The following is a 22,076-nucleotide window of genomic DNA, read 5'->3' on the forward strand; positions in this document are numbered from 1 at the left end:
TGGATAGAGGAAGGCAGACCTGGAGTCAGGAAGATCTAAGTTCAAATATGACCTCAGGTACTTCTCAGCTGTATGACCCTGGACAAGTCACTTAACCCTATTTGCCTACCCCTCACCTTTGTGTCTTAAGAGTTTTTACTAGGACAGAAAGTAAGCGTTTTTTAAAAAGAAAAAGAAAAAAGTATGAAGCAGAATAAAAAGAAATTTTTTTTGAGGCATGAGGGCTGAGGAAACAAAGAGAGTAGGGAAAATCTGCAAAGACTTCTTACAGCTTTTTTTTTTTTTTTAAGTATGAACTTTATTGGATGTTTTAGCATTTACATGAAGTGTTTTCCTGTCTAGGAACAACAGTAAAGATCGCGCTGCTAAGGGAAATAAACAAAATAAAACTCCATTCCTCAGAGTCTAGAGTTCCTAGGCTCAGGATCACAAGCTGTGATTCTCCCAGAGATCTCACCTCTGCCTTTAGTGTTTAGTTGACACAGTGTAGAAGCTTTCTTTTTCTTTCTCTCCCTTTCTTCTAACCCACTTGACAAGTGACCTCCATTCCAAGTGAAATGTCTCATCATCTAAATGGTCAGCCCCCACCCAAGTGATGAGAAGACAAGTGGGGTGAAGAACAGAACCCCAAGTGTTTTCTCCTCTTCAGGAGAGGAGTCTTCACAAAGCTGGGATTTTTAGATCTATGCTATGCTTCTTGAGACCTCAGTTTCTGAGTTTAAGATCTCTGGATTTGTCTATTGCTACATATATTGTAGAGAGCAGTCTGTTAAGTATTGATTTTCACATCTGGTTTTTATTGATGACTTGTTTTTTCAAACCCAGCTTTAAATAAATTTTTTAAAAATTGTGGCCACAATTTACTGGAGAGAGCTAGCCTAGTTTACTGGGAGGGTTAGTGGTGTTGACTGGGGTCATCTTTGGAGGGTTCCAGGGTTACAGACTGCTTCACATGCAGTTCCAGGCCTTCAGTCCAGCAGCCAAGTCCATAGTAGTATCAAGTATGCATTGACAATTAAGCTGCTTCATTATAGCTCTTGAAGTTTTGAAGGGACAAGCATTATTTTATGAATGCCTTGCTTAGCAGCATAGTAAGGGCACATGGTCATATCTAATTTTCCATCATGCATTACATGCTTTCTATCCTGGGATTCTTTGGCCAGTAAGGAGTCAGTCTTATGTATTTTGTTGAAAATCTTATTGTTGTATTTAAAGGTGTTGGATTCTTCAACAGTTTTCTCCTTGGTCTTAAAATCCAAGTCCAGGGCCATCATCCAGGTCTACTAGAACTGTTTAAACTTGTAGGCATGATCTTCATTCTCAAGACAAGTAGAACTAAGTCTTTCTCTTGTGCTAAGTAGCTTTAGTGCCTACTTGGCCACCAGAGAGTTCTCCCTTATAGAATGTATAAACATAGGCCACCAGTAGCTCAGGCTTTTGCTGCCCCACATACTGGATATGATCCAGGTAGTTTCAGGAAGTCTCTGAACTCTCTTCTTCCAGACCTCTCCAGAAAAATATTCCTTGTCCTTGGTCCATGCCTCCTGTGAGTTTATCTCCACTAAGAAATATAAGAGTGTAAAGGTGGGCGGTTCTTGTTGCTGCCTATCTCTTCTTCCAATATGTTCTATGTAATACTATGAGTATTACAGGTAAATAAGTGCAAAGGAGATCTTTCTTGATTTGGTTTTTCAAGAGATCTCGGACAAACTGAGTATTTGGGGCATAATTGTGAGACTCCATAGTCCCTTCTAATAAGCCAGAGATGTGGCATTCGTGAGCCCTGGTTTTTTACTTCTGTCTTCCTTCTTGGATTTATTATTCTGTGAATTTCTTCCTTTGTGGCTGCTCCCTAGGTACCAAATGAGATAATATTTGTAAAGTTCTTTGTAGTATCTGGTACCTAGTAGTTTTCCCATTAAGCTACTCCTCTCTTAATGTCTATGTTCATTTTTTGGCTACTATATCATGTTGTTGATTCATATTGAACTTTTGTGTTATTTTCATTTTTTTTTAAACCCTTACCTTCCATCTTGGAATCAATACTGTGTATTGGCTCCAAGGCAGAAGAGTGTTAAGGGTGGGCAATGGGGGTCAAGTGGCTTGCCCAGGATCACACAGCTGGGAAGTGTCTTAGACCAGACTTGAACCTAGGACCTCTCGTCTCTAGGCCTGTCTCTCAATCCACTGAGCTACCCAGGTGCCCCCTTTGGTGTTGTTTTCATTCGTAACTCATATTTGGAGTTTTTCTTGGCAAAGATACTGGTGTGTTTTGCCATTTCCTTCTCCAGCTCATTTGATAGATGGGGAACCTGAGGCAAACTGGATTAAATGACTTGTCCAGGGTCATACAGTTATAATTGTCTGATGCCAGGTTTGAACTCAGAAAGATGAGTCTTCCTGATTCCAGGCCCAGAACACTCTATGTACCACATACCACTTCACTATCCCATATTGAGCTTATATAAGGTACACTAAAATCCCCCAGTCTTTTGCAGAACAACTATTAGCCAACCATACTTCCCTCATTTTATATTTGTGAAGCTGATTTTTTTATCCCCAAGTACAAGTATTTACATTTATAAATCCCTATTGAATTTCATTTTATTAAATTTAACCCAATTTATTGGGGTAGGCAAACAAGGTTAAAAGAACCAAATCCAGCCTGACCTTGTTTTTGTTTGCTATAGTTTTCCAGTCCCCTGATCTACTTTGACACAGTCTTGTTATCCATTGTGTTGGTTATTTCTCCTCCTAGTTTTGTGTCATCCACAAATCTGATTAGTATACAGTCTTTACCTTCTTCCAGATCATTGTAAAAAAAGAAAAAATGTTTGAAGACAAGGTTCCAAGGAACTCATGATTTTAAAAAATGCTATCCAAAGCCAGGGAAGGAACTATTAGAATCTTATTGCAGATCAAAACATGCCATCCTTCACTTTATTTCTGTCATGAGTTTTTTATTACATATGTGACATGTATCTTTAGTCACAACATAGAGAATATAGAAATACATATTACATGAAAGCACTGGTATAACCTGTATTAGACTATAGCACCTCAGGGAGAGAAGAGTAGGGAGGGAGAGAATCTGAATCACAAAATGTCAGAAAACAACTGTCAAAAGTTGTTTCTACATGTAATTGAAAAAAATTGTTTAACTTTTTAAAAAGAAATTTAAAGAATATAGGGCCAAGCACAGTTCCCTTGGATATTTTGCCATGCTAACATTGAACCACTAAAACTAGCCATTCAACCAGTTTTGAATCTATCTGATTATATTATCTAATCCTTATCTCTACAGCTCCTTAAGAATAAGTTAGAAGCAACTAGGTAGCACAGTAGATAGTTGGGAGGACCTGGGTCTAAATCTGACCTCAGATACTTCATAGCTGTGTAACCCTGGGCAAGTCACTTAACCCTATTTGCCTAGTCCTTGCCTTTCTTCTTAGAGTTGTTTATTAAAATAGGAGGTAAGGGTTTTTGTTTATAAGGAATATAAATTGCTTTATCAAATGCTTTGTTAAAATCTAGGTAAATTATATTTACAGTATTCTCCTCATCTGCTAGTTTAGCAATCCAGGCAAAAAAGAAAATAAGGTTAGTATGGTATTATGTGTTCTTGGTGAAGCCAGAGAGGCTTTTTATAATCCTTGTGATTGTTTAACAACCACCTCTTCAATGATCTGTTCTATCATTTTCTCAGTAATTGAAAAATCAAACTCAGTGGCCCATATTTTTTAGGCTCTGTTCTTTTCCCCTTTTTGAAAATTAGGACATTAACTTTTCTTCAACTTTTGGTACCTTTCTCATTTTCTATGATCTCTCATATATTACCAAAAGTAGCATAGCAATCATATCTACAAGTTATTTCTGGATCCAGAGATATCATTCATCTGGCCAGGTAATTTGAATTCATCAAGGGGTAGCCAAGGACTTTCAGTATCTCCTTACTTAGCTATCAACCTTCTGTTGGTTATTTTTGTTCTGTCATTTTCAGGTCAGGGTCATTCTCCTAATACAGAGAAAACAGAAACAAACTAAAAATTGAGCAGCTTTTCCTTTTCTTCATTGTCAATTATTATCTCAGCTACCCCAAGCAAAGGTCTTTTCCTTCCATGACCCTCCTTTTCCTCCCATTATAGCTTTTGAAATGTAAAGAAAAGGAAAATCCCTTTTGTAATCCTCACTACTGGTTGAGTCATTCTGAGCTATAGCATTCCTGACACTATCTTTATAGGATTGGGCCATGGTCTTCCATTCAGCCTCTGTTACTTGATCTTGCTTCCATTTTCTGGAGTTCCACATTTCCTTTTGAGATCTAAATTGTTTGGTGAGTTTCCTGTGTAACCATGTTTATTTCTTCAGACATACCTCATTTTTCTTTCTCATTTCCTTTTGTGTCTTCAGAATTTCATTCTTGAGCATCTCTGATCCCTCCTGGACTAAAATTCCCCTGAAACATGGAATCCCACCTCTCTTTCCTCTGAACAGTTTGAAATCTACTTTCCCAAAATCTAGGGTACATATTGGACTCTATCCAGATTTACTCATCTATCACAAATTCTAGAATGGTGTGGTTATTTCCTGCTAGGGTTTCCATAGTTTCCACCCCAGAATGAGAATCAGATCTAGGAGAGAATTTCCCTTTGTTGGTTCCTCCACCTTTTGAAGGATAAGGCTATCACAAAAGCAAATCAAGAAGTGATTAGCTGCTAAGCTTTTGAGAGAGAGGGAGAAAGATCACTACTACTGCATATTGTGCCTCTTTGCCAAGATTCTTTTAAAATTTAGATTTCCTAAACTTCTCATCTATTTTCTCTTTCTGTCCAGGTGGCCTATAGTATATAGTCCAATGACAAAATTACTTTTATTTTCCTTTCCTTTGACCTTCACCAAAATACTTTTCAATCATACTTCTCCCCACTGCTTCCTGGATTTCTTCACATTGCTATATCTTAACTTACAATACAACTCACTCCTCTTACTGATCCTAATTTAGGTTTTGTTTTGTTCTGTTTTTAAATAAGTTTTACTCATCCATAGCCATTGTTCAGCCATGGATTTTATCCCAAGTCAAATGTATTTGACCTATATTAAGACCTCTAGTACCTCCTATTTGTTGCCAAAACTTTGGGCATTTGTATATAAACATTCAAGACTGTGGTTTTTACTATTGGCTTCTGAATTCTTGGCTTTATTCTCTTATGAATTTCTTCCTTTGTGGCTGCTATCAAGATATCAAATGAGATAATATTTGTAAAACTCTTGGTACAGTGTTTGGCATATAGTAGTAGTTTGGCATATAATGCTTATTCATTTCTCACCTTCCCCATCTAACTTAGGTGATATGCATAAACAGTCTCCTTACCCCCTCCCTCTCTTTTTAAAATTTCAAGCCTTTGGATTAATTTTGAATTTGGGGAGAATTTGTTGGTTCCATCGCCTAGATCAACAGCAACAGATTCATAGTTCCTCCTCTACTCTTCATCTTTCTCCTCCACAGATTGTATACAACACCCCTTGGAGAGGCTGACTTGCTTCAAAGGTTCTTAAGCAACTGGTCAGGCCTAGGGAAACAAGGTTAGTAGGGTTTTTGAGGATTAGAGCAGTCCATGAACATGTGAAAGAGAAGGCTAGCCCATAGTAAAACTTACTCAGGTGTTGAACCCAAGTTGGGAAAAAGAAACACAAGAACATTTTCGGCTTCAGGAGCAAACAAGCAAAAACATGAAGGGTCCAATCAGGTTTACATGAAGCCAAGGGGCTGGGGATGGCAATGGCTTGGCAGAAGGGGAGTAGATATTGTAAAGTAATGAGAAGAGATATCAGGAGTTGGACCACTTCTAGGAAGAATAGTTTGGGTTGGATACAGTTGACCACAGGGGCTCCTCTGGGTTCTTGAGCAGGGAAGTGACATGAAGAATGTTTCTATAAAACTTTTTTTTTTTAATCCCAGTCAGGGATCTCTGTTTTATCAAAATACAAGAATGAGTTGATTGATTTGCCCAAGTTCATTTAGGAACAAGTTTGAGTAGGTAGCAAGCCAGAGACCTTGACTTTTTGTACAACTCATTCCTATTATGCTGAAAAGGAACTTTTAGCTTTAGGAGAATTCAGATAGATTGCCAGTAGTATAGGAACTCTGCTGGGGGGCTAGGGTTTGGGTGGGGGTGCTGGCAGGGGGAGGTGTCACTTCTTGGAAGAGTGTGGCCACTTTTGAGAAGTAAGTCACTGTTTTAATAGGAAAGCACTTTTGAGGGAACCCTGCAATGAAGGGCCCTGGATTGGCAATGATAAGAGACTAATTCATATCTTTGAAAGCCAGAGATGGCATCCAGAGCATTGAGCCTGGCGCCTAAAAAAAGGTGGTTTGGTCCAGGAAAGTGCCCTCCCTACTAGTCATTGTAGCTCTTTACACAAAAACAGCTTTGTTGAAATGTACCCTTTTTAAATCCTCTTTGAGTGGAGGAATGGGAGCAGCTTCCAAATTGGCCTAGAGAAGAAATGCCAAGTTTGGGGGATAAATATTTGTTATTTGGTTACTAAAAGGACATTTTTAAAGGTTTTCAAAATTTCACCCATCTTGGCTCCTAATAATTGTCCTTAGATGAAAGTATGACTGCCTGAGATTCCAGGCCAGGAATAGCATGGAAATTGGCTACTGCTCCAGGGGTACAGGGTGTGCTCCTGGATCAGGGATATGAGTAACTTTAGCTGATTATGAGCTGAGACCTTTCCTCCACCTCACAGGAGGCCAAGGAGATTCAAAATGGATTCGCACAGAAGAAGAAAGGCTTATCCCTATTTTCTTTTGTAGGAGAAGTGGTGAATACCCATGGTCCTGTGGAACCTGACAAAGACAACATCCGTCAAGAGCCCTATACCCTGCCCCAGGGCTTCACCTGGGATGCCTTGGATCTAGGAGACCGAGGTGTGGTAAGTAGGCCTTGGATCTAGCTGACTCGCTTTTAGCCAGTCAGTTAGCAAATATTTAGAGGGGCCAATATCTGAAGTTCATTCCACCTGAGAAAAAGAATCATCCTGAGATAGCTTCTTCTTTGGGGGGGAGGGGGGAAATCCCCTTTCACAACTGAAGCAAATAAACTTGAGACTCAGAATATATTCTATACTTTTCTTAGGGATTTCCTAAGACTCCTTGTGAACTCATCTTGGTTTTTCTGACAGATTGAAGGCCGTCTTCCTCTGCTGCCTTACTCAAATGTCATTTTTCCCCCTTGTCCTCCTAGTCTGTACCTGACTGACATTCTATAAAGGTGACTCTCTGCCCTCACTTTAACATGAATTCCCAAAGTGTGTTTACAATGATGCCTGAGAGGTCTCTACTCATCAGGATCTTGGGAAATAATGGTAGAGACTATTCTACATTTCTGGATTTTAATGCCAAATTCAGGTCTCTTGGTAACAGAGAGCCCAACAAATGAGGACTCCACAGGAAGGCAAGTTGAGCCAAGAGTTTCTTTCCTTCCTTCCTTCCTTCCTTCCTTCCTTCCTTCCTTCCTTCCTTCCTTCCTTCCTTTTTTTTTTTAATACCCTAACTTTCCATCTTAGAATCAATACTATGTTTTAGTTCTAAGGCAAAAGAGCAGTAAAGGCTAGGCAATGGAGGTTAAGTGACTTGCTCAGGGTCACACAGCTAGGACGTGTCTGAGGTCAAATTTGAACTCAGGACCTCCCGTCTCTAGGTCTTACTCTCAATCCACAGAGCCACTCAGCTCCCACCCCCATTAGACCAAAGATTTGTAGCTAGGGCATGGTGGGAATTAGTTGTGATTTTACTTAGAACAGTTTTTTCCAACCATTTTTTAAAACCATAAATTAAATCTCCAGAAATTATAGTTTTCCCTAAGACATTTTAATAAAAGGGGAATACTCATCTTTTGTTTTGTGGGTACTCAAGCTAGGTGGTGTTCTTATTCTATCATTATTCTTATTCTGTCACTATCCATTTTGAGACCCCTATCTGTCCATCTGTTCCTCAACTGTCTATCAGCATCTAGAGCATTGGTTTCTAGAATCTTGGTGGAGGGAGGGTTCAGACTTTCATCTTCATATTTGAAGTGTGTACAGATGAAAAAGAGGCCAAGCATTCCTCAGGCCTACCTCCCACCCCATTTAGCAAAAACAGCTCTTTAAGTAAATCCCTTTGTCTCTTTTCAGCTGAAAGAACTATACACCCTCCTGAATGAGAATTATGTGGAAGATGATGACAATATGTTCCGATTTGATTATTCACCAGAGTTCCTTTTGTGGTGAGTCTTGAGTGTTTTCTTGGGGCAAATAGACTAGGAGGTAGGTAAACTCTGGACACCAAGAACTACTGTCTACTTCAGAATAGCAAATTAAATGGAAAGAATTATGGTGTAATTTTTAGTGCCTGGTATAAATCATCTGCCTACCCTAAGCCCAAGTAAGAAAGGAAGAACTTAATCTTGAGTGGCCTGAAATGGACAGTGAACCTTTGCAGGAGGCAGGTTCTGTGGGCCATACCTGTACACTCAGTTTTTGTTAAAGAGCAAACAAATATAAAAGCCATTTCAAAGAAAGGGAAGGCAATCTTTCCTCTCCCTCCCCTGTCCACACTCCTCCAATTTCTAAGGAATTAAGGATGCATACACAGATAGGTGGGTGAAAACAGAGACATTAGAGCCTTAATTTGAAGAATCTTTCATTGACCAGGGTCTGGTCTGGCCATTGCAGAAAGTAAGAGGGAAGCAGCAGAAAATGAAGGAGTCTAAAGCAGTAGGCCCAAGACCCTTCTAACATTTGAGGGAATATAAAGGAAAGATGCCTTATGATAATCTGAGCCTTGGTTTGCTTGAAAATGTTTCATTTGCTAATGTTTCATGTTTTTGTATTTTCTTAAGTTTAACTATTTTGCTAAATTCATCTTTTATTTAAAATTTTTTAATTGAGACTAAAAGAACTTAAGGGCTAGCCATCCGTTATAAGGAATTGAAAGGAACCTTTTGTTCATTTGTTTTGAACTGACAAAGTAAGTAGGCTTCCTCCCCAAAGTTTTAGTATGTTGATGAAATTATCTGTTGCTTCTGTGATTTGTTCTTTGATCCACCAATTCCTTAGGTTTAAATTGTTTCATCTCCATTTAAATTCGAAGCCTTCTGCAAAGGCCCTTTATTGCTTTGTGGTCAGTAGAGGATATGACTGGCTAAAATAGGTGAGAAGGAATTGGATAATTTATTCTAAGTGAATCTTGAATTAAGAAAGAAGTGACAAAGTCAAGAAAGATGAGCTAACAGAAGAGACTAAGTATCATGGTCCAGTTGCATTGAGAGAGTTCTCCCATAAAACAGCCTCTGGATATAGGAGTATGGGGTAAGGTTAGAGCCACTACCCTTCAGTCATGGCACAGCGCAGCAGGGTCTTCTCTTCTACCTTCCAGGGCTCTACGACCCCCAGGCTGGCTCCCGCAATGGCACTGTGGAGTTCGAGTCATCTCGAGCAAGAAACTGGTGGGCTTCATTAGTGCCATCCCTGCAAGCATACATATCTATGACACGTAAGTCTCACTGTTGCCCAGGCAGGCTCTTTTCATTTTCCCTTGGAGGAAATGGGAAAGGAAACACTGGAAAGGGAAGGGAAGGTGACATCCAAACTTCAGTTCATTTCCCTAACAAGAACTTCGTGTTCTACTCTTAAGATGCTGCTCTTACTGTGGTTTGTAACAAAGAGCATCTTGCAGGGTGCTAAACTAAGATGGCAGGCTGGAACACAGGAAAGGGCAACTTCTTTTAGTTCCTGACTTAGCCATAAATTCTCATTTGTGTAAACTTAGAAGTGAAAGAGAAACAGAGCCCAGAATCAGATTCCATTTTCATATCATTTGAAATTGAAGTTGAACTCTTGTCCTTTTTATTCCCAGCCCTGCCCCACCTCTCTGGTATGACCTAGTGTGATAGTCATAGGGTCATGACTTTAGACCTGGGAGGATTCTCAGAGGTAATCTGATCTAAGACCTTCATTTTATAGTTGAGAGAACTAGGACTTAGACAGCCTTGGTGACTTCCAACACCACACAGTTCTGATGATGACTTGTGAGGTGCTTTGCAAATCTGAAAGTGCTATATAAATGCTATTATTATCATCATTATCATTATTACTATTATTATTATTAGTGAAACCAATGATTGACTGTAGAAATCAGACAGCTTGGGGTCACCACTGTCCTATTTCTCCAGTTGAATGGAATTCATCTTCAGTTCATCATCCTTCACCTTCCCTTCCAAAAACACATACCCTAAACCAGTAATGGAGAAACTACGGCTGGGCCCCCTGAAATGTTCTATCTGGTGGCGTGACATTATTCTTAATCTGACAAATACAGTGAGTAGGATACAATACAATGAAACTTCCAAAGAGTTGCCTTAGAAACAGACTGACAGATGAGCATTTCCTTTCCTTTGGCCCCCTCTTTATTAAGTTTGCCCATCACTGCCCCAAACTGTTCTGAATTAACAAGACCAGGGAAGTCCTTAGACAACAGCAGGATAGCCGGTCAGGGAAATGTGGGTTTTGTGACCCTTGAAAATAAAGGGAGACAAATCTTAGAAAAATCAGATCCAGCAAGCTGACTCCTCATCAAGCCCATCAATATTAAATATAGTAATTAACAAAAGAAAGGCAGAAAAAAAGGCTAGGCCTTTCTAGCTGTTACTTCAGGCTTCTCACTTCCCTTAAGAATTTGCTCTTTCCTTTCTTCTCCAGAGAAAAGAAGATGGTAGAGATCAATTTTCTGTGCGTCCACAAGAAATTGCGTTCTAAGCGTGTGGCACCAGTGCTGATTAGAGAGATCACCCGGAGAGTCCACTTGGAGGGCATCTTCCAGGCTGTTTACACTGCTGGGGTAGTACTACCCAAACCTGTTGGCACTTGCAGGTAAAATCCTACTTTGCTTAGTCCTGGAAATAGTTCTGATGAGTGTTTGAATTTTAACCACAGGAATATTCTCCTTTCTTAAGCCCCTAAAACCCTTTCTGTTATTGTTCTTGTGAGTAGTAGCAGTAGCAATAGCAGTAGCAGTAGTAGTGCCAATGATTGATCATGGAAATCAAACCCTAAAATGGGAAGAGAAACTTGGGTTTGACTCCCTTACTAAGTTAAAGATAGGAATTATGTTTTCAAAGTAAAAGCAACAGATGAGACATGATGGTGATGATTATGTTAACAGTAGCATTAAGTAGAAATACTATTGCCCTTTTTATAGTCATGACCTGAGTTCTAAGAGAAAGAATATTGGCTCTCTCTTTATTTACTTACTGTGGAAAGAAAAGGGTATTGCCTTTTGATCTAACGAGAAATAGCAAAAGAGAGGAGAGAAAGCTTCCTGCGTTTTTTATCAGGTGGTATATCCATCTGAGAAGCTGAAGCATAGCCATGTTCTTGAGTCCTTAGGAAATGTTGGCTTTTAGCTCAAGCTGAAGTTGAGTGTAGGTCTTTAATGCCACCTTCTGGCCATCCAGAGACTTACATCCCTTGTCCTCTATGTTAACCATCGTCTCCTAAGGATAGGGATCTTGTGTTTCTACAGGTACTGGCATCGGTCCCTTAACCCACGGAAATTGATTGAAGTAAAATTCTCACATTTGAGCAGGAACATGACCATGCAGCGCACCATGAAGTTATACCGACTACCAGAGGTGGGCTGTGTTTAATCATTGTGATGGTTGATACTGGGTGATGTTTGCTATGATCAAAAGCCCAAGTTCTGTAGATGGTAGAGAAGTATCACTATCACTTGCCTTGTACTTAGAGAATTCTAGTTCATTTTCATATTAGCCTAAGTAAAAAGTAACTGGAACCTGAGAATATTAGAACTAGAAAGAATCTTGGTGGTCAGATAGCCCAACTACTTCCTTTTACAAAAGGTGTAGAAACTGATAGGTAATTGCCACAATTCATAGGCACAGTGATGCATTTCCAAGACAACAAATATATTCTGTGTAATTTGCTACCTCCATAACATTGCTCCCTATCTATTAGACCAACTACTTAGGAATTAAATGTACCTTCTTAGGCTCAGGAACAGAATTTGGAGTAGACATCCAAAATCCCTAAATTCTTTTCTTGCTTTTTCTTCTGCAGTTCTGTGTGACCAGTTTTCTTAGAATTATAGAATTTTAGAACTGAACTGGATCTTGGAGAACATTTAATTTAGTTCTTCCTCCTCATTCTTACTTGCCTAGTTAGTACCAGAACCCAGGCCTTGAGCCCGTGTTTTCTATGTGAGCTTTGAGGGTCAGTTGCTTTTGGCTTTGGTTTAATTTTGCAAAATGAGGCCAAAGCCATTGAATCCTAGAAAAAGGGAATGTTTAAAAGTCCCATCTTGGCTCAGTGCATTTCTTTTTAGTTATCAATTAATAAGTATCTTTGAATTCCCACTAGACTGAGAGCTAGTGATGGAACGACAGCCCTAAATTTCCCAAGTACCTGACCAGTCATGTGAGTCTTCTGGAAACTAATGGCTCATCTCCCATTCCCAGTTTGGTGCCTATTAATACCCTGTCCTGAGACTAGTTGTAGCACAGGTTCAAACCCACTTTCTCTGTCAGAAGTTCTACTTTGGTAGCCTTCTGTTTTAGTGCTAGTTTTTCATTATTCTACCAGGCACTGGGTGCCAAGAGCTAATCAGATAGAATGGAAGATTCAGAAAAGTAACTCTTATTTTCCATCTATATGAAATTCCACCATTGTTATTCTGTGTCCTTGACCTGTATAGAAGTAGGTATCTAGTTCTATAGGAATTCCAGCTTAGATCTGGGAACAGAGTTTATCTCCCTGGAAAGAGAGCCAGAATTAGGTCTCACATAGCAGGGAACTCCAAAGCCTAGGAGATATACAATTTGGTTAGAACTGGTTTCCTTACTATAAGCAACTCCCAATAAGGAAACTCTCTCTTCCAGTGCAGGTTAGTACCTTCTTTTATAACTTTCATAGTCTTAGAGTTGCCTAGGACATCAAGAGATTGATTTGTCTGAGGTCACATAGCCAAGATGTGGTTAAAGACTCCAGTGTCTTTACCAAGAAAACCCTAAATGGAGTCACAAAGAGTTGGATAAGACTGAAAGTGTTAGGTGCTCTGGAGCCCCAGAGAGCCCATCTGACTCTTCTCCCTCCTCCCTTCAGACTCCAAAAACATCTGGGTTGCGGCCCATGGAAAAGAAGGACATTCCAGTGGTGCACCAACTCCTGACCAAGTACTTGAAGCAGTTCCACCTGACCCCCGTCATGAGCCAGGAAGAGGTGGAGCACTGGTTCTTCCCTCAGGAGAACATCATTGACACTTTTGTGGTAGAGGTGAGAGATGTGACATGAGCTTCAGCCCTCTGAGACCTCCACCCTTGCTCTAGAGTTGGAGATAGCTAGATTCCTAAAGCAGGAGGAAATCTCTTCTCCCCTCTTCCCCCTTTCCCTCTTAGACCTGTTTTCAGCATTTTAATGACTAAAAGTTAAGCTTGAGCAAGGATGTTGGTACAACATCCTTTTCTAGTCGCCTATGTCTAGCCTTCCTCAGAGGAAGGGAGACTTTAGCATTGGAGTCTGGCAATGTATACTCTTTCATTGGTTTGATACTCCATTCCAGTTTTTTTTCTATCCTGGGTGATAGCAATCTGGATGAAGCTGAACTCACTTTGTGCCTAAGGTTGGTCTAGCTCTGGCCTAACCCTAGTGAGACAAGTATGTCATTGGTATAACATAGGTGTATGACATTGGGGGTCTTTGGACTTTTTTTTTTTAATATGTTTTGATAACTGTTTTAATACATTTGGTTTCCTTTGTATTCTGTTTTTTGGTTTTTTCCCAAAACATTCTTTTGAGAAGTAGTCCATAGGCTTTTTCAGACTTAAGAAGTTTTTGGTACCCTGCCCCCAGAAAAAAGTTGAGATTCTAGAGACTTATAGAAATTTGAGTCTGTTTGTTTTTTTATTTGCAGGCCTGGGACTCAGTTTTAGCTCTAAGACCATAAGACTGAGTCCAGACTCGAGCTACCTTCTACACTTTATAGCATTTTACTCTTCATTTCATTCAGTCTCTCCCACCTTGTTGGTCTCTGACAAATGTTAGATAGATGCAACCTTATCTCTTCTGGCTTTGGTTGCAATCAGCTGTTTTTTGTTTCTCAGTGCCAGACTGTTCTAGATCCTGCTCTCCTTCAGGAGAGGTAAGGGAGAGCCACAGATTGGGCCCAGAAAGTTAGGCTTGACTCTTCTTCCCATTTCTGGCCCAAAGTCACCCGAGACAGTATTATTTTGCTTAGGGCCTTTACTCTTGCCACAAATGACCCTTTTTCATTATCTTCCTTCAGAATGCAAATGGTGAGGTGACGGACTTCCTGAGCTTCTACACTCTGCCCTCCACCATCATGAACCACCCAACCCACAAGAGCCTGAAAGCTGCTTATTCCTTTTACAACGTTCACACCCAGACCCCACTTCTAGACCTCATGAGTGATGCCCTGGTCCTCGCCAAATCGGTGAGGAGTTGGCCTGGCAGAGGCAAGGGTGGGTGAGCAGTTGGGGCCAGATGGTCAGAGCTCTAGAATAGCAGCTGTTGTTAGGAAAGGAGAAGGCTTTACAGCTTAAGACATCTTCTTGCCTTGCTTAGGTTGTATTTCAGCTACTTTCTGTAAGCAATCCTCCAGAAACTAGAAAGGGACTTTCCAGATAAAATGAAGGCCTTTCCAAATTCCTCCTGATTTATTTCAATGAGTTTCATTTCTCATGGGAGGTGCTGCCAAGGAGCCTGAATTAGCCAGGCCTACTCTGAGAATAAAGAGTTTCTCCTGCCATCTTCTCCATCATGAGAGACGGCAGGTTGGTCTCTATCTTGGTGAGTCTTTTTTTTTTGCTGAGTGTGCTGAATTTGCAGCTCAGGCTTCTTTGAGACACTGATTAGGGCCTCAGGCTCAGCAGGTCCCTGAGTTCAACATGTTTTTATGGATGCTAAGTCCATTATGGAAAATTGTTAGGGAGAATATGCCAGAAAGATAAGAATATAGTCTGTCTTTTGAGCTTGAGAGGCATCTAATTTGGGAAACTGAGCACAAGTTATAAAATGATTCAAGAACAATTAGAAAACATATCATCAAGTGCAAAATCATAAATTGAATATCAGATTAGGTTTTTTTAATTCAAAGATTTTTTATTTTCCAAGTCACACGTAATAATTTTCATCATAATGTTTTCCAAAATTATAAGATGAAAACTCCTTCCTTCCCTTCCCTCCCCCCACTTGAAGATGGTATGCAATTTGGTCTGGGTCATATATGTTTTATCATGCAAAACACACTTCCATATTGGTCATTGTTCTAAGAGCACACACATATAAAACCCAAACCCCAAAATAAAAATGTAAATACACTAATGTGAAAGATATTATGTTTTGATCCACATTGGATTCCAACAGTTCTTTCTATGGAAGTAGATAGCATTCCCCATCTTAAGTCTTTCAGAGTTGTCCCAGATCATTGAATTGCTGAAAGTAGCCAAGTTTTCAGTTGATCCTCATATAATATTGCTGTTACTGTGTAAAAGGGAGCTTAAAGTTTGAACTTGAGAGAATACTGTATTTGGATTTACAAGAATAGAGAAAGTTTTCATTGAGGTAGGAAAATAGAGCACTTGGGGAAGTAATGAGAGACATAGAAAGCCCAGGGAACAGATGATTTCAGGCTTTATAAATGCTAATCAAAAAGGTCCGGTTGTGTTATTCTAGACCAGTGATGGACAAACTTTTTAAAGAGGGGGCCAAAGGAAAGGAAATGCTCATCTGCTTCTAAGGCAACTCTTTGGAAGTTTCATTGTATTGTATCCTACTCATTGTATTCGTGTCCCCTGAGGCTAGCTAGAACATTTCAGGCCTCCCACACACACTCTGGCCCACAGGCCATAGTTTGCCCATCACTAGTCTAGACAATAGGAAGCCAGTGAAGGATAATGACCAGGAGAATGGCACAATGAAGACAATCTTGTAAGATAATTAATCTCATATAGCATGATTTGGGGGGAAAGTGATAGAACAAGTCAGCCTTCATCTCACTCATCTCTCTGCCACCTCTCTCACTAATTCTCTCACTGCCACCTGCACAGAAAGGATTCGATGTATTCAATGCACTGGATCTCATGGAAAATAAAACATTCTTGGAGAAGCTGAAATTTGGAATCGGGGATGGCAACCTGCAGTATTATCTCTACAATTGGAAGTGCCCCAGCATGGGAGCAGAGAAGGTAAGCACCCAAGTGCACTGCTCCTATTGGCAACTCCTCCATGTGGCTGGACTTAGTAACCCCGGCAATGGCTGAGGCATCTCCATCAATATCTTAGCTTAGCCTCACACACTGGGACAGAGGCTCTTCTGAGCCCTAGGCCTTTATTAGGAACTATCCTTCTAGGCCCTAAATAAGTCACAAATGACTGATGTCCTGACCAGCAACACCAGCCCTGCCATGATTGTAAGTTTTGTAAAGACCATTCCTGAACAAAACAAAAAGAGAGAGCACAAAGGCCGTACTTTGGATATGGTATAGAGGAAGGGCATTGCTAGCTGGGGAGCTTCTTTATCCTTCTTTAGGGCATTCTGGATCACTTTTTGAAAGCCCAGAGTACCCAGGACTTTAGTGGTTAACCCATGGGAGCTTTTTGGAGCTGCCCTGCTTCCCATGCCTAGGTCAAGGCAAAGTAAATGGCTCCTCAGGGTTCTATGTGGGTGAAAGGAGCTGCAGTGAAGAAGTTCTTTTTCGTAACTACGTAACAGGCAGATCTGTACTCCTTAGCACATGGATAATTTGTAATAAGTTGAGTTTTCTATGGAATGTGGGATGCCCTGGAAGGCCTACAAATGTTTTGCCTGGGCACTAGACCTCTCTATATTGTCCTGTGCAGGTGCTACTTTTAGGGGAAGGGGTCTCCCTCTGCCTTTGGTTACTCACGTCTTTGGAGTCTCTCTCTGCTGTTGGTCAGTCAGCATTGAAGGGGGCAGCCACAATCCCCTAGAGTGCTATCTCCTGACCAGTGTTGCTGTAGGACCCAGAACCAGCACTTCTCTCTGACCTTTTTATAAAGAGTATATATAAATCCTTGTTGAAGAGATTTGGTACAGAAGTCTTGTAACATCATTGTGAATCTGTCCTTTCACAAAACAGTCTGGGCTGGTTCCCTGAGAAAAGTCTCCCTGCCATGGTCCTACTAGTTTTGTGCCAATTGAACTACTTTTGGATCGTCAGGATAGCAGTGGGGACAGAGCTCGAGTCTCTGGGAGATGTCCTCTTAATCTTGCCTCTTCCTGATTGGCTGCCCTAGGTTGGACTGGTCTTGCAGTAATCAACTGCCAGTGAAAATTGGACAAAGCCACTGAGAATTCAGACCAGGAAATGGAACCCCGCCCCTTGTTGGTCTGATTTTCATGGAAGCGAGAATCCCTAGCTGAGGGAACAGAACTGAACCAGCTACACCAAACAGCCACTGATTTTGACAATTGTATCACAACGGCGTAGGCTGTCACATCTGGCGGCTTCTCTGGTCTCTGTTTTCCAATTAATTACATCCTCATGCAGCCATGATCAAGGGAATGTAACTGCTGAAAACTAGCTCATGATTGGCATATTATGGAGTTAACGGGTGAATAATAAAAATATATATATTATATATATATAATATTTTAAATATCTTTCATGTTCCAGACTTACAAGGATGTTCGGTCCCTAATGAAAAGCTGTGTCCAGCAAAAATCCTTAAAATAAAAGCCAGGGAGTCAGCATGTTAGTGCTACCAGTCATTGCCCTCTGGAGAATGGTATTGGCATTGACATTTGGGGGGATGGCGGCAAAGATAAAGCAAGTGTGAGGAACCTTCCCCCCTTGATTCCCATCTGCTTTGGGAGTGAACCAGGTAAGGGGGGAGTTATTTAACTAGGAGCATAAAGAGAAGTTCAGATCATTGGTGAGTCCTACAATATTCTCAGGACTGGTAACATGGCAAGTGGGCCTACTGGCTAAGACTGAGCCTCTTGGATAGAACTGTAGAAAGAGTCAGAGCAGGCTGCCAGTGCTTCTCCCTGGGCCCAAAGAGTAGCATGGGGTCTGTTGGAAACATAAAAGCCTCCCCTTCACTTTGAATACTTCAGTGAGTTGTTTGGGAAATGCTAGACTTGGGTAGGGGAAAAAGTTATGTGGACACAGCTCTCCTGAGCATTTCCATTAAGGATTTAACTTACTCCCTACTCCTTCCATTTAATTTGTGTATTCCTTTTTTAAAGGGCTATCTGGATGGTTATTGCCATCCTTTGTAGGGAGAATTTTCCTGTGGGATATCAGATCTTCTGCTTAGCCCGACTTATCAGCTTGAAGGGGACCTCAGACCTCCTTGTAGCTTCTGGGACAGTACTGAGTGCACAGCAGTGCCAACCCAGCTGAGTCTATTCCTGTTAGCAGAAGCATGTACCCTCTGCTCAGGGTATGTTCGTGCATGAGTGACAATGTCAGGGTATGATGATGCCCATGGGGGCTGCTCACCCAAATGCCTTTCTGCCACCAGTCATGAGCCCGTGCCTTCCAGCTGTTCTCATCACATTAACCATTCCCCATTGCCCATTCTGGATACCCCTCTAGCTCCTTCCCCAGAGGGGCAGCCTGGGGAGTAGCAGGGGCTGGGAAGAGGGATGTTGGTTTTAGATTAGGCAACTCAGCTATAAGAGGGAAAGGGGTTTTTCCTTGCTCTTGTCTTGACCTATATTTCAGTGCTGGGTTGTTTTTATGCTTTTAATTGCCCTTAACTTTCAAAAAATGAGCAATATAATCATTTCTCAGAGGTGCTGAATAGAGTGGTCCAGGAAGCATTGTTTCACAAAGTTTTATTTTTTTCCTAAGTACAATCTCATAGTTTTTGTTCTAGGGTGGGGGAAAAACCAATCTCAGTGGTGAACAGCAAACACGATGGATTTCCTTGTTGCTTTCACCTCTTGGGCTCTTTTAGGTGAAAATGAAACCTCAGTTGGAAGGCCAGGCTATCTCTGGTCCCCCCTTTGTCAGAGTCATGGATTTGTTCCAAGGTATGGGTTTGGAAATTTCCAAGGGGACTGATTCTGAAGCTGGGGGATATGTTTTATATGAGTTTGGCCACAATATGTTTGGAGACTGGACTCATAATTGGGAATTGTTGGAACTGATGGAAATCCTGCTTGCCCTCTATAGATGTATAGGAATGGATCCAAGTCCCCACACCACTGGAGTTAGTTTTTTTTTCCAAAGGTTTTTGGAGTCCTATCCCTCCCATTTTTCTCCCCTTTGAGTTATTTTTAAATCCTGTATCACTTCAGGACCCAGCGGATAACAGTGGATCTTTGAGCCCTTCAAGGCAAGGCTAGCAAGACCAAAGCAGCTGCTGTTGGACAGCAAAAAAACTAAATAGGAGTGAGCAGAGAGCCAGGGTCCCAGACTTGGTCTTCTTCATAGAGATTCAAGCCCACCCAAAACTAATAGACCCAATCACCCAGCTCTTTCCTGCCTTGGGCAACAGGGTGAAATGGGCAAAATCTTAAACTTTGTGGTCCTAAACCTGCTTTGAACCACCTCAAATGAAGCTTTCTCAGGGGACAGTAAGAGGAAGTTACTCATCTTGGTTAGCCTGGAATCATGAAACAGAAACTCAGACCCTTGACTCCACTGGCCCAGGAATATAGAGAACTCTTGGCAAAGGCTTCTTTCCAGGATTATGGGGCCCCAGTTGGCACCATGTGACCAGGTGGGAGATCTCGAACGACAGACCTTTGGCTCACTTATGAATAGAATCATCATGTGTTTGATCAAAATGCCAAGACTTTCAATTCCCAAGACCCTTTTCTGCTTGCTGTGCCACCTCATCTAGATCTTCAACAATCAGCATAGAGTTCTTATTAAACTGGCCCCTGGAGTTTGGTCCTACTCTTTACCTGCCCTTGGGATTTCTGGATGTAGTCCCAGAGGGAAGAACCACTGTATGCTCTCAGGGTCATTTTTTAGCTCTCAGAGTAACCAGGGAGGCTGAGAGGGTATATGGTGCCACTTCATCTTGGAGGGGCTAACCAAAGGGGTTTAATGGACCCAGGTGGCATCCTATGATTTCCTGTGATCTAAAAAATTTTTTTTTAATTTTTTTTTCCTCTTTATTGTGGTGCCCTGGCCCTCTAGCTTCGTACATTGCTACCCAGGTTGGCTTTAAATGCATTCTTTTCCAAAGACTTCTTTGGGATTGCTCTCACCATGTGACTGCTGAACCCATGGTACAGTTTGGTAGGCTCCCACCAGCTCTCGAAGACAAAGCCTCTCTTGCCTGAGCCAGAAACCTGAGAGAGAAGGCCTCCTGTGACAGGAGCTCCTCCCCCCTCCCCTGCTGTCCCCCTTCTCCCCCCATTTACTCTTTGCTGTATAAGTCCTATTCTGAAGAAGCTGATGCTTTGCTTCAAGGTCAAGCCAAAAAGAAAAAGCCAGTCCAGTCCACTTCAGTTTAGTGGGGGCACACTGACATAGCATTGCTATTTGCCCTTCAAATTTGTGTAAAAAAAAAAAAAAATAGGTCCTACTTTCTGTGACCTACCTCCAGCTTCCTTTTTCCTTCCTTTTTTTCCTTCTATAGCCTAGATGGAAGTTACTTGGTGTGTATGTGTTGAGATTCCCCAGCCACATCTCCCAAAAGATAAACCATTAAAAACTAAGATCTATGGTAGACTTCAGTGGACTTCTAATGGAGCTGGGCCAGGAAGGTTTCAGGCTACCTGTGGGGAGACTAAATAAGGATGGGCCCAGGGCCTGTGGATGATGAGATCTTCAATGGCGTTACCATCCAGACTTGGGCTAAAGAACAGGATCCCCTCTAGGAAGAGAAGACAATTGTCTCTTCCTCAGTCCCCTGCTTCTTAGGTCTAGCTCAGCTGGGTGGAAGGTGGGTGAGAATTTGATTCTCCTTTGAGATCCTTGTTAAGGGAGATCATCAGTTTGTAACTTTCTATTGTGTGACTTGACAGAACTGAAAAATGTGACTTTGGGTGGCTTCCCTCCCACTGGAAAAGGTGGGTTTGCCACCAAGAACACTGGATGATGACCTAAGCAAAAGGGCCCTGGACAGTAGGGGGCTACCTCCAAGTTAGGGAGGCTTTTCTGGATGGTGCCCAGTGGAGGAAACAAAAGCTTCACCTTTTTGTTCTCGAGTTTCTTGGTGTGTTGGGGTCTGGGTGAGGGTGTTTTGGATGGGGAGGTATGGTGAAGTGGCTTCCATTTCAGAGGAATTGGGGTAAAGAAAAGAAGTTGTGTGTGGCTGGTCATGAGTGATTGCAATTTCATTAATTCTAATAAAGCAGCTGAAACCCTTCTGCTTTACTGGTATTCCTGTCGGCATCAGGTGGCACTGGAAAAGTTGGTGAGGTTGGGTTGGGCTGGCCTTGGTACCCTCCACTGGTTGAGGAGGGGCAGGATATTTCTCCATGGCAGCTGCAAAGGACAGGCAAAGCTTGAGCTTTAGTTGCACAACTATGAGGCTAGTCCAGCTGGGGAAACTTCTTTTGGCTTCTACTCTTATTTTTCAACGCAAACTTGGCCTTTTCCTTATTCTCCCCTAGTTGAACAGCCATGGTGGAGCCAGTGCTGTCTCCAAGGCTCATTTATTATAAGAAAAGCCACAAAGAGGCCCCAGAACAGGGTCACTTCAGGGAATGTCTGGCAACAAGAATGATTTCTCTCTCCTGAATTTCTGCCCCCTCCCCCCTTCCCCCGGCTCCCTGATGAACTCTCCCCTGGAAGGGACTGAAGCTTGGGCCAGGCTGGGGGCTTGGGGACATGATCAGCTTTTACTGCTGGGTTACTTTCTCGGACAGGTCCTAGAATCTGGAGGGGGTTGCAGTTTAGGAGGGTAGGGCTTCCCTAGGTAGGCCCAACTGGCTTGGCCTCAGGGATACCCATAGGCCCGCCATAAGATGCTTCTGGGAACAGCAAGGGATTGTAGGGACAGTAGAGTTATGACTTCTTTCCTTGCCTCCAGTTTTAGGTTGAAGTTTTAGTCCCTTCTTTAGC

At 41.7% G+C, this 22,076-nt stretch overlaps 1 protein-coding gene across 1 annotated transcript in view; it reads left to right on the top strand.

Annotated features, from left to right (window-relative positions):
* NMT1 (N-myristoyltransferase 1) overlaps positions 1 to 20,590 on the top strand; it is a 64,341-nt gene extending 43,751 nt beyond the window's left edge. Inside the window, exons 4-12 of the mRNA XM_044676786.1 lie at positions 6,821 to 6,939; positions 8,182 to 8,273; positions 9,425 to 9,541; positions 10,747 to 10,917; positions 11,570 to 11,678; positions 13,165 to 13,335; positions 14,345 to 14,512; positions 16,128 to 16,265; positions 17,338 to 20,590. Coding sequence (XP_044532721.1) covers positions 6,821 to 6,939; positions 8,182 to 8,273; positions 9,425 to 9,541; positions 10,747 to 10,917; positions 11,570 to 11,678; positions 13,165 to 13,335; positions 14,345 to 14,512; positions 16,128 to 16,265; positions 17,338 to 17,358 — 1,106 coding nt within the window. The 3' untranslated portion in view covers positions 17,359 to 20,590. The remainder of the gene's footprint in view (positions 1 to 6,820; positions 6,940 to 8,181; positions 8,274 to 9,424; positions 9,542 to 10,746; positions 10,918 to 11,569; positions 11,679 to 13,164; positions 13,336 to 14,344; positions 14,513 to 16,127; positions 16,266 to 17,337) is intronic.
* Positions 20,591 to 22,076: the final 1,486 nt, after the last annotated feature.

The sequence above is a fragment of the Gracilinanus agilis genome, chromosome 4 (genome assembly GCF_016433145.1).
Source record: "Gracilinanus agilis isolate LMUSP501 chromosome 4, AgileGrace, whole genome shotgun sequence".
Lineage (NCBI taxonomy): Eukaryota > Metazoa > Chordata > Mammalia > Didelphimorphia > Didelphidae > Gracilinanus > Gracilinanus agilis.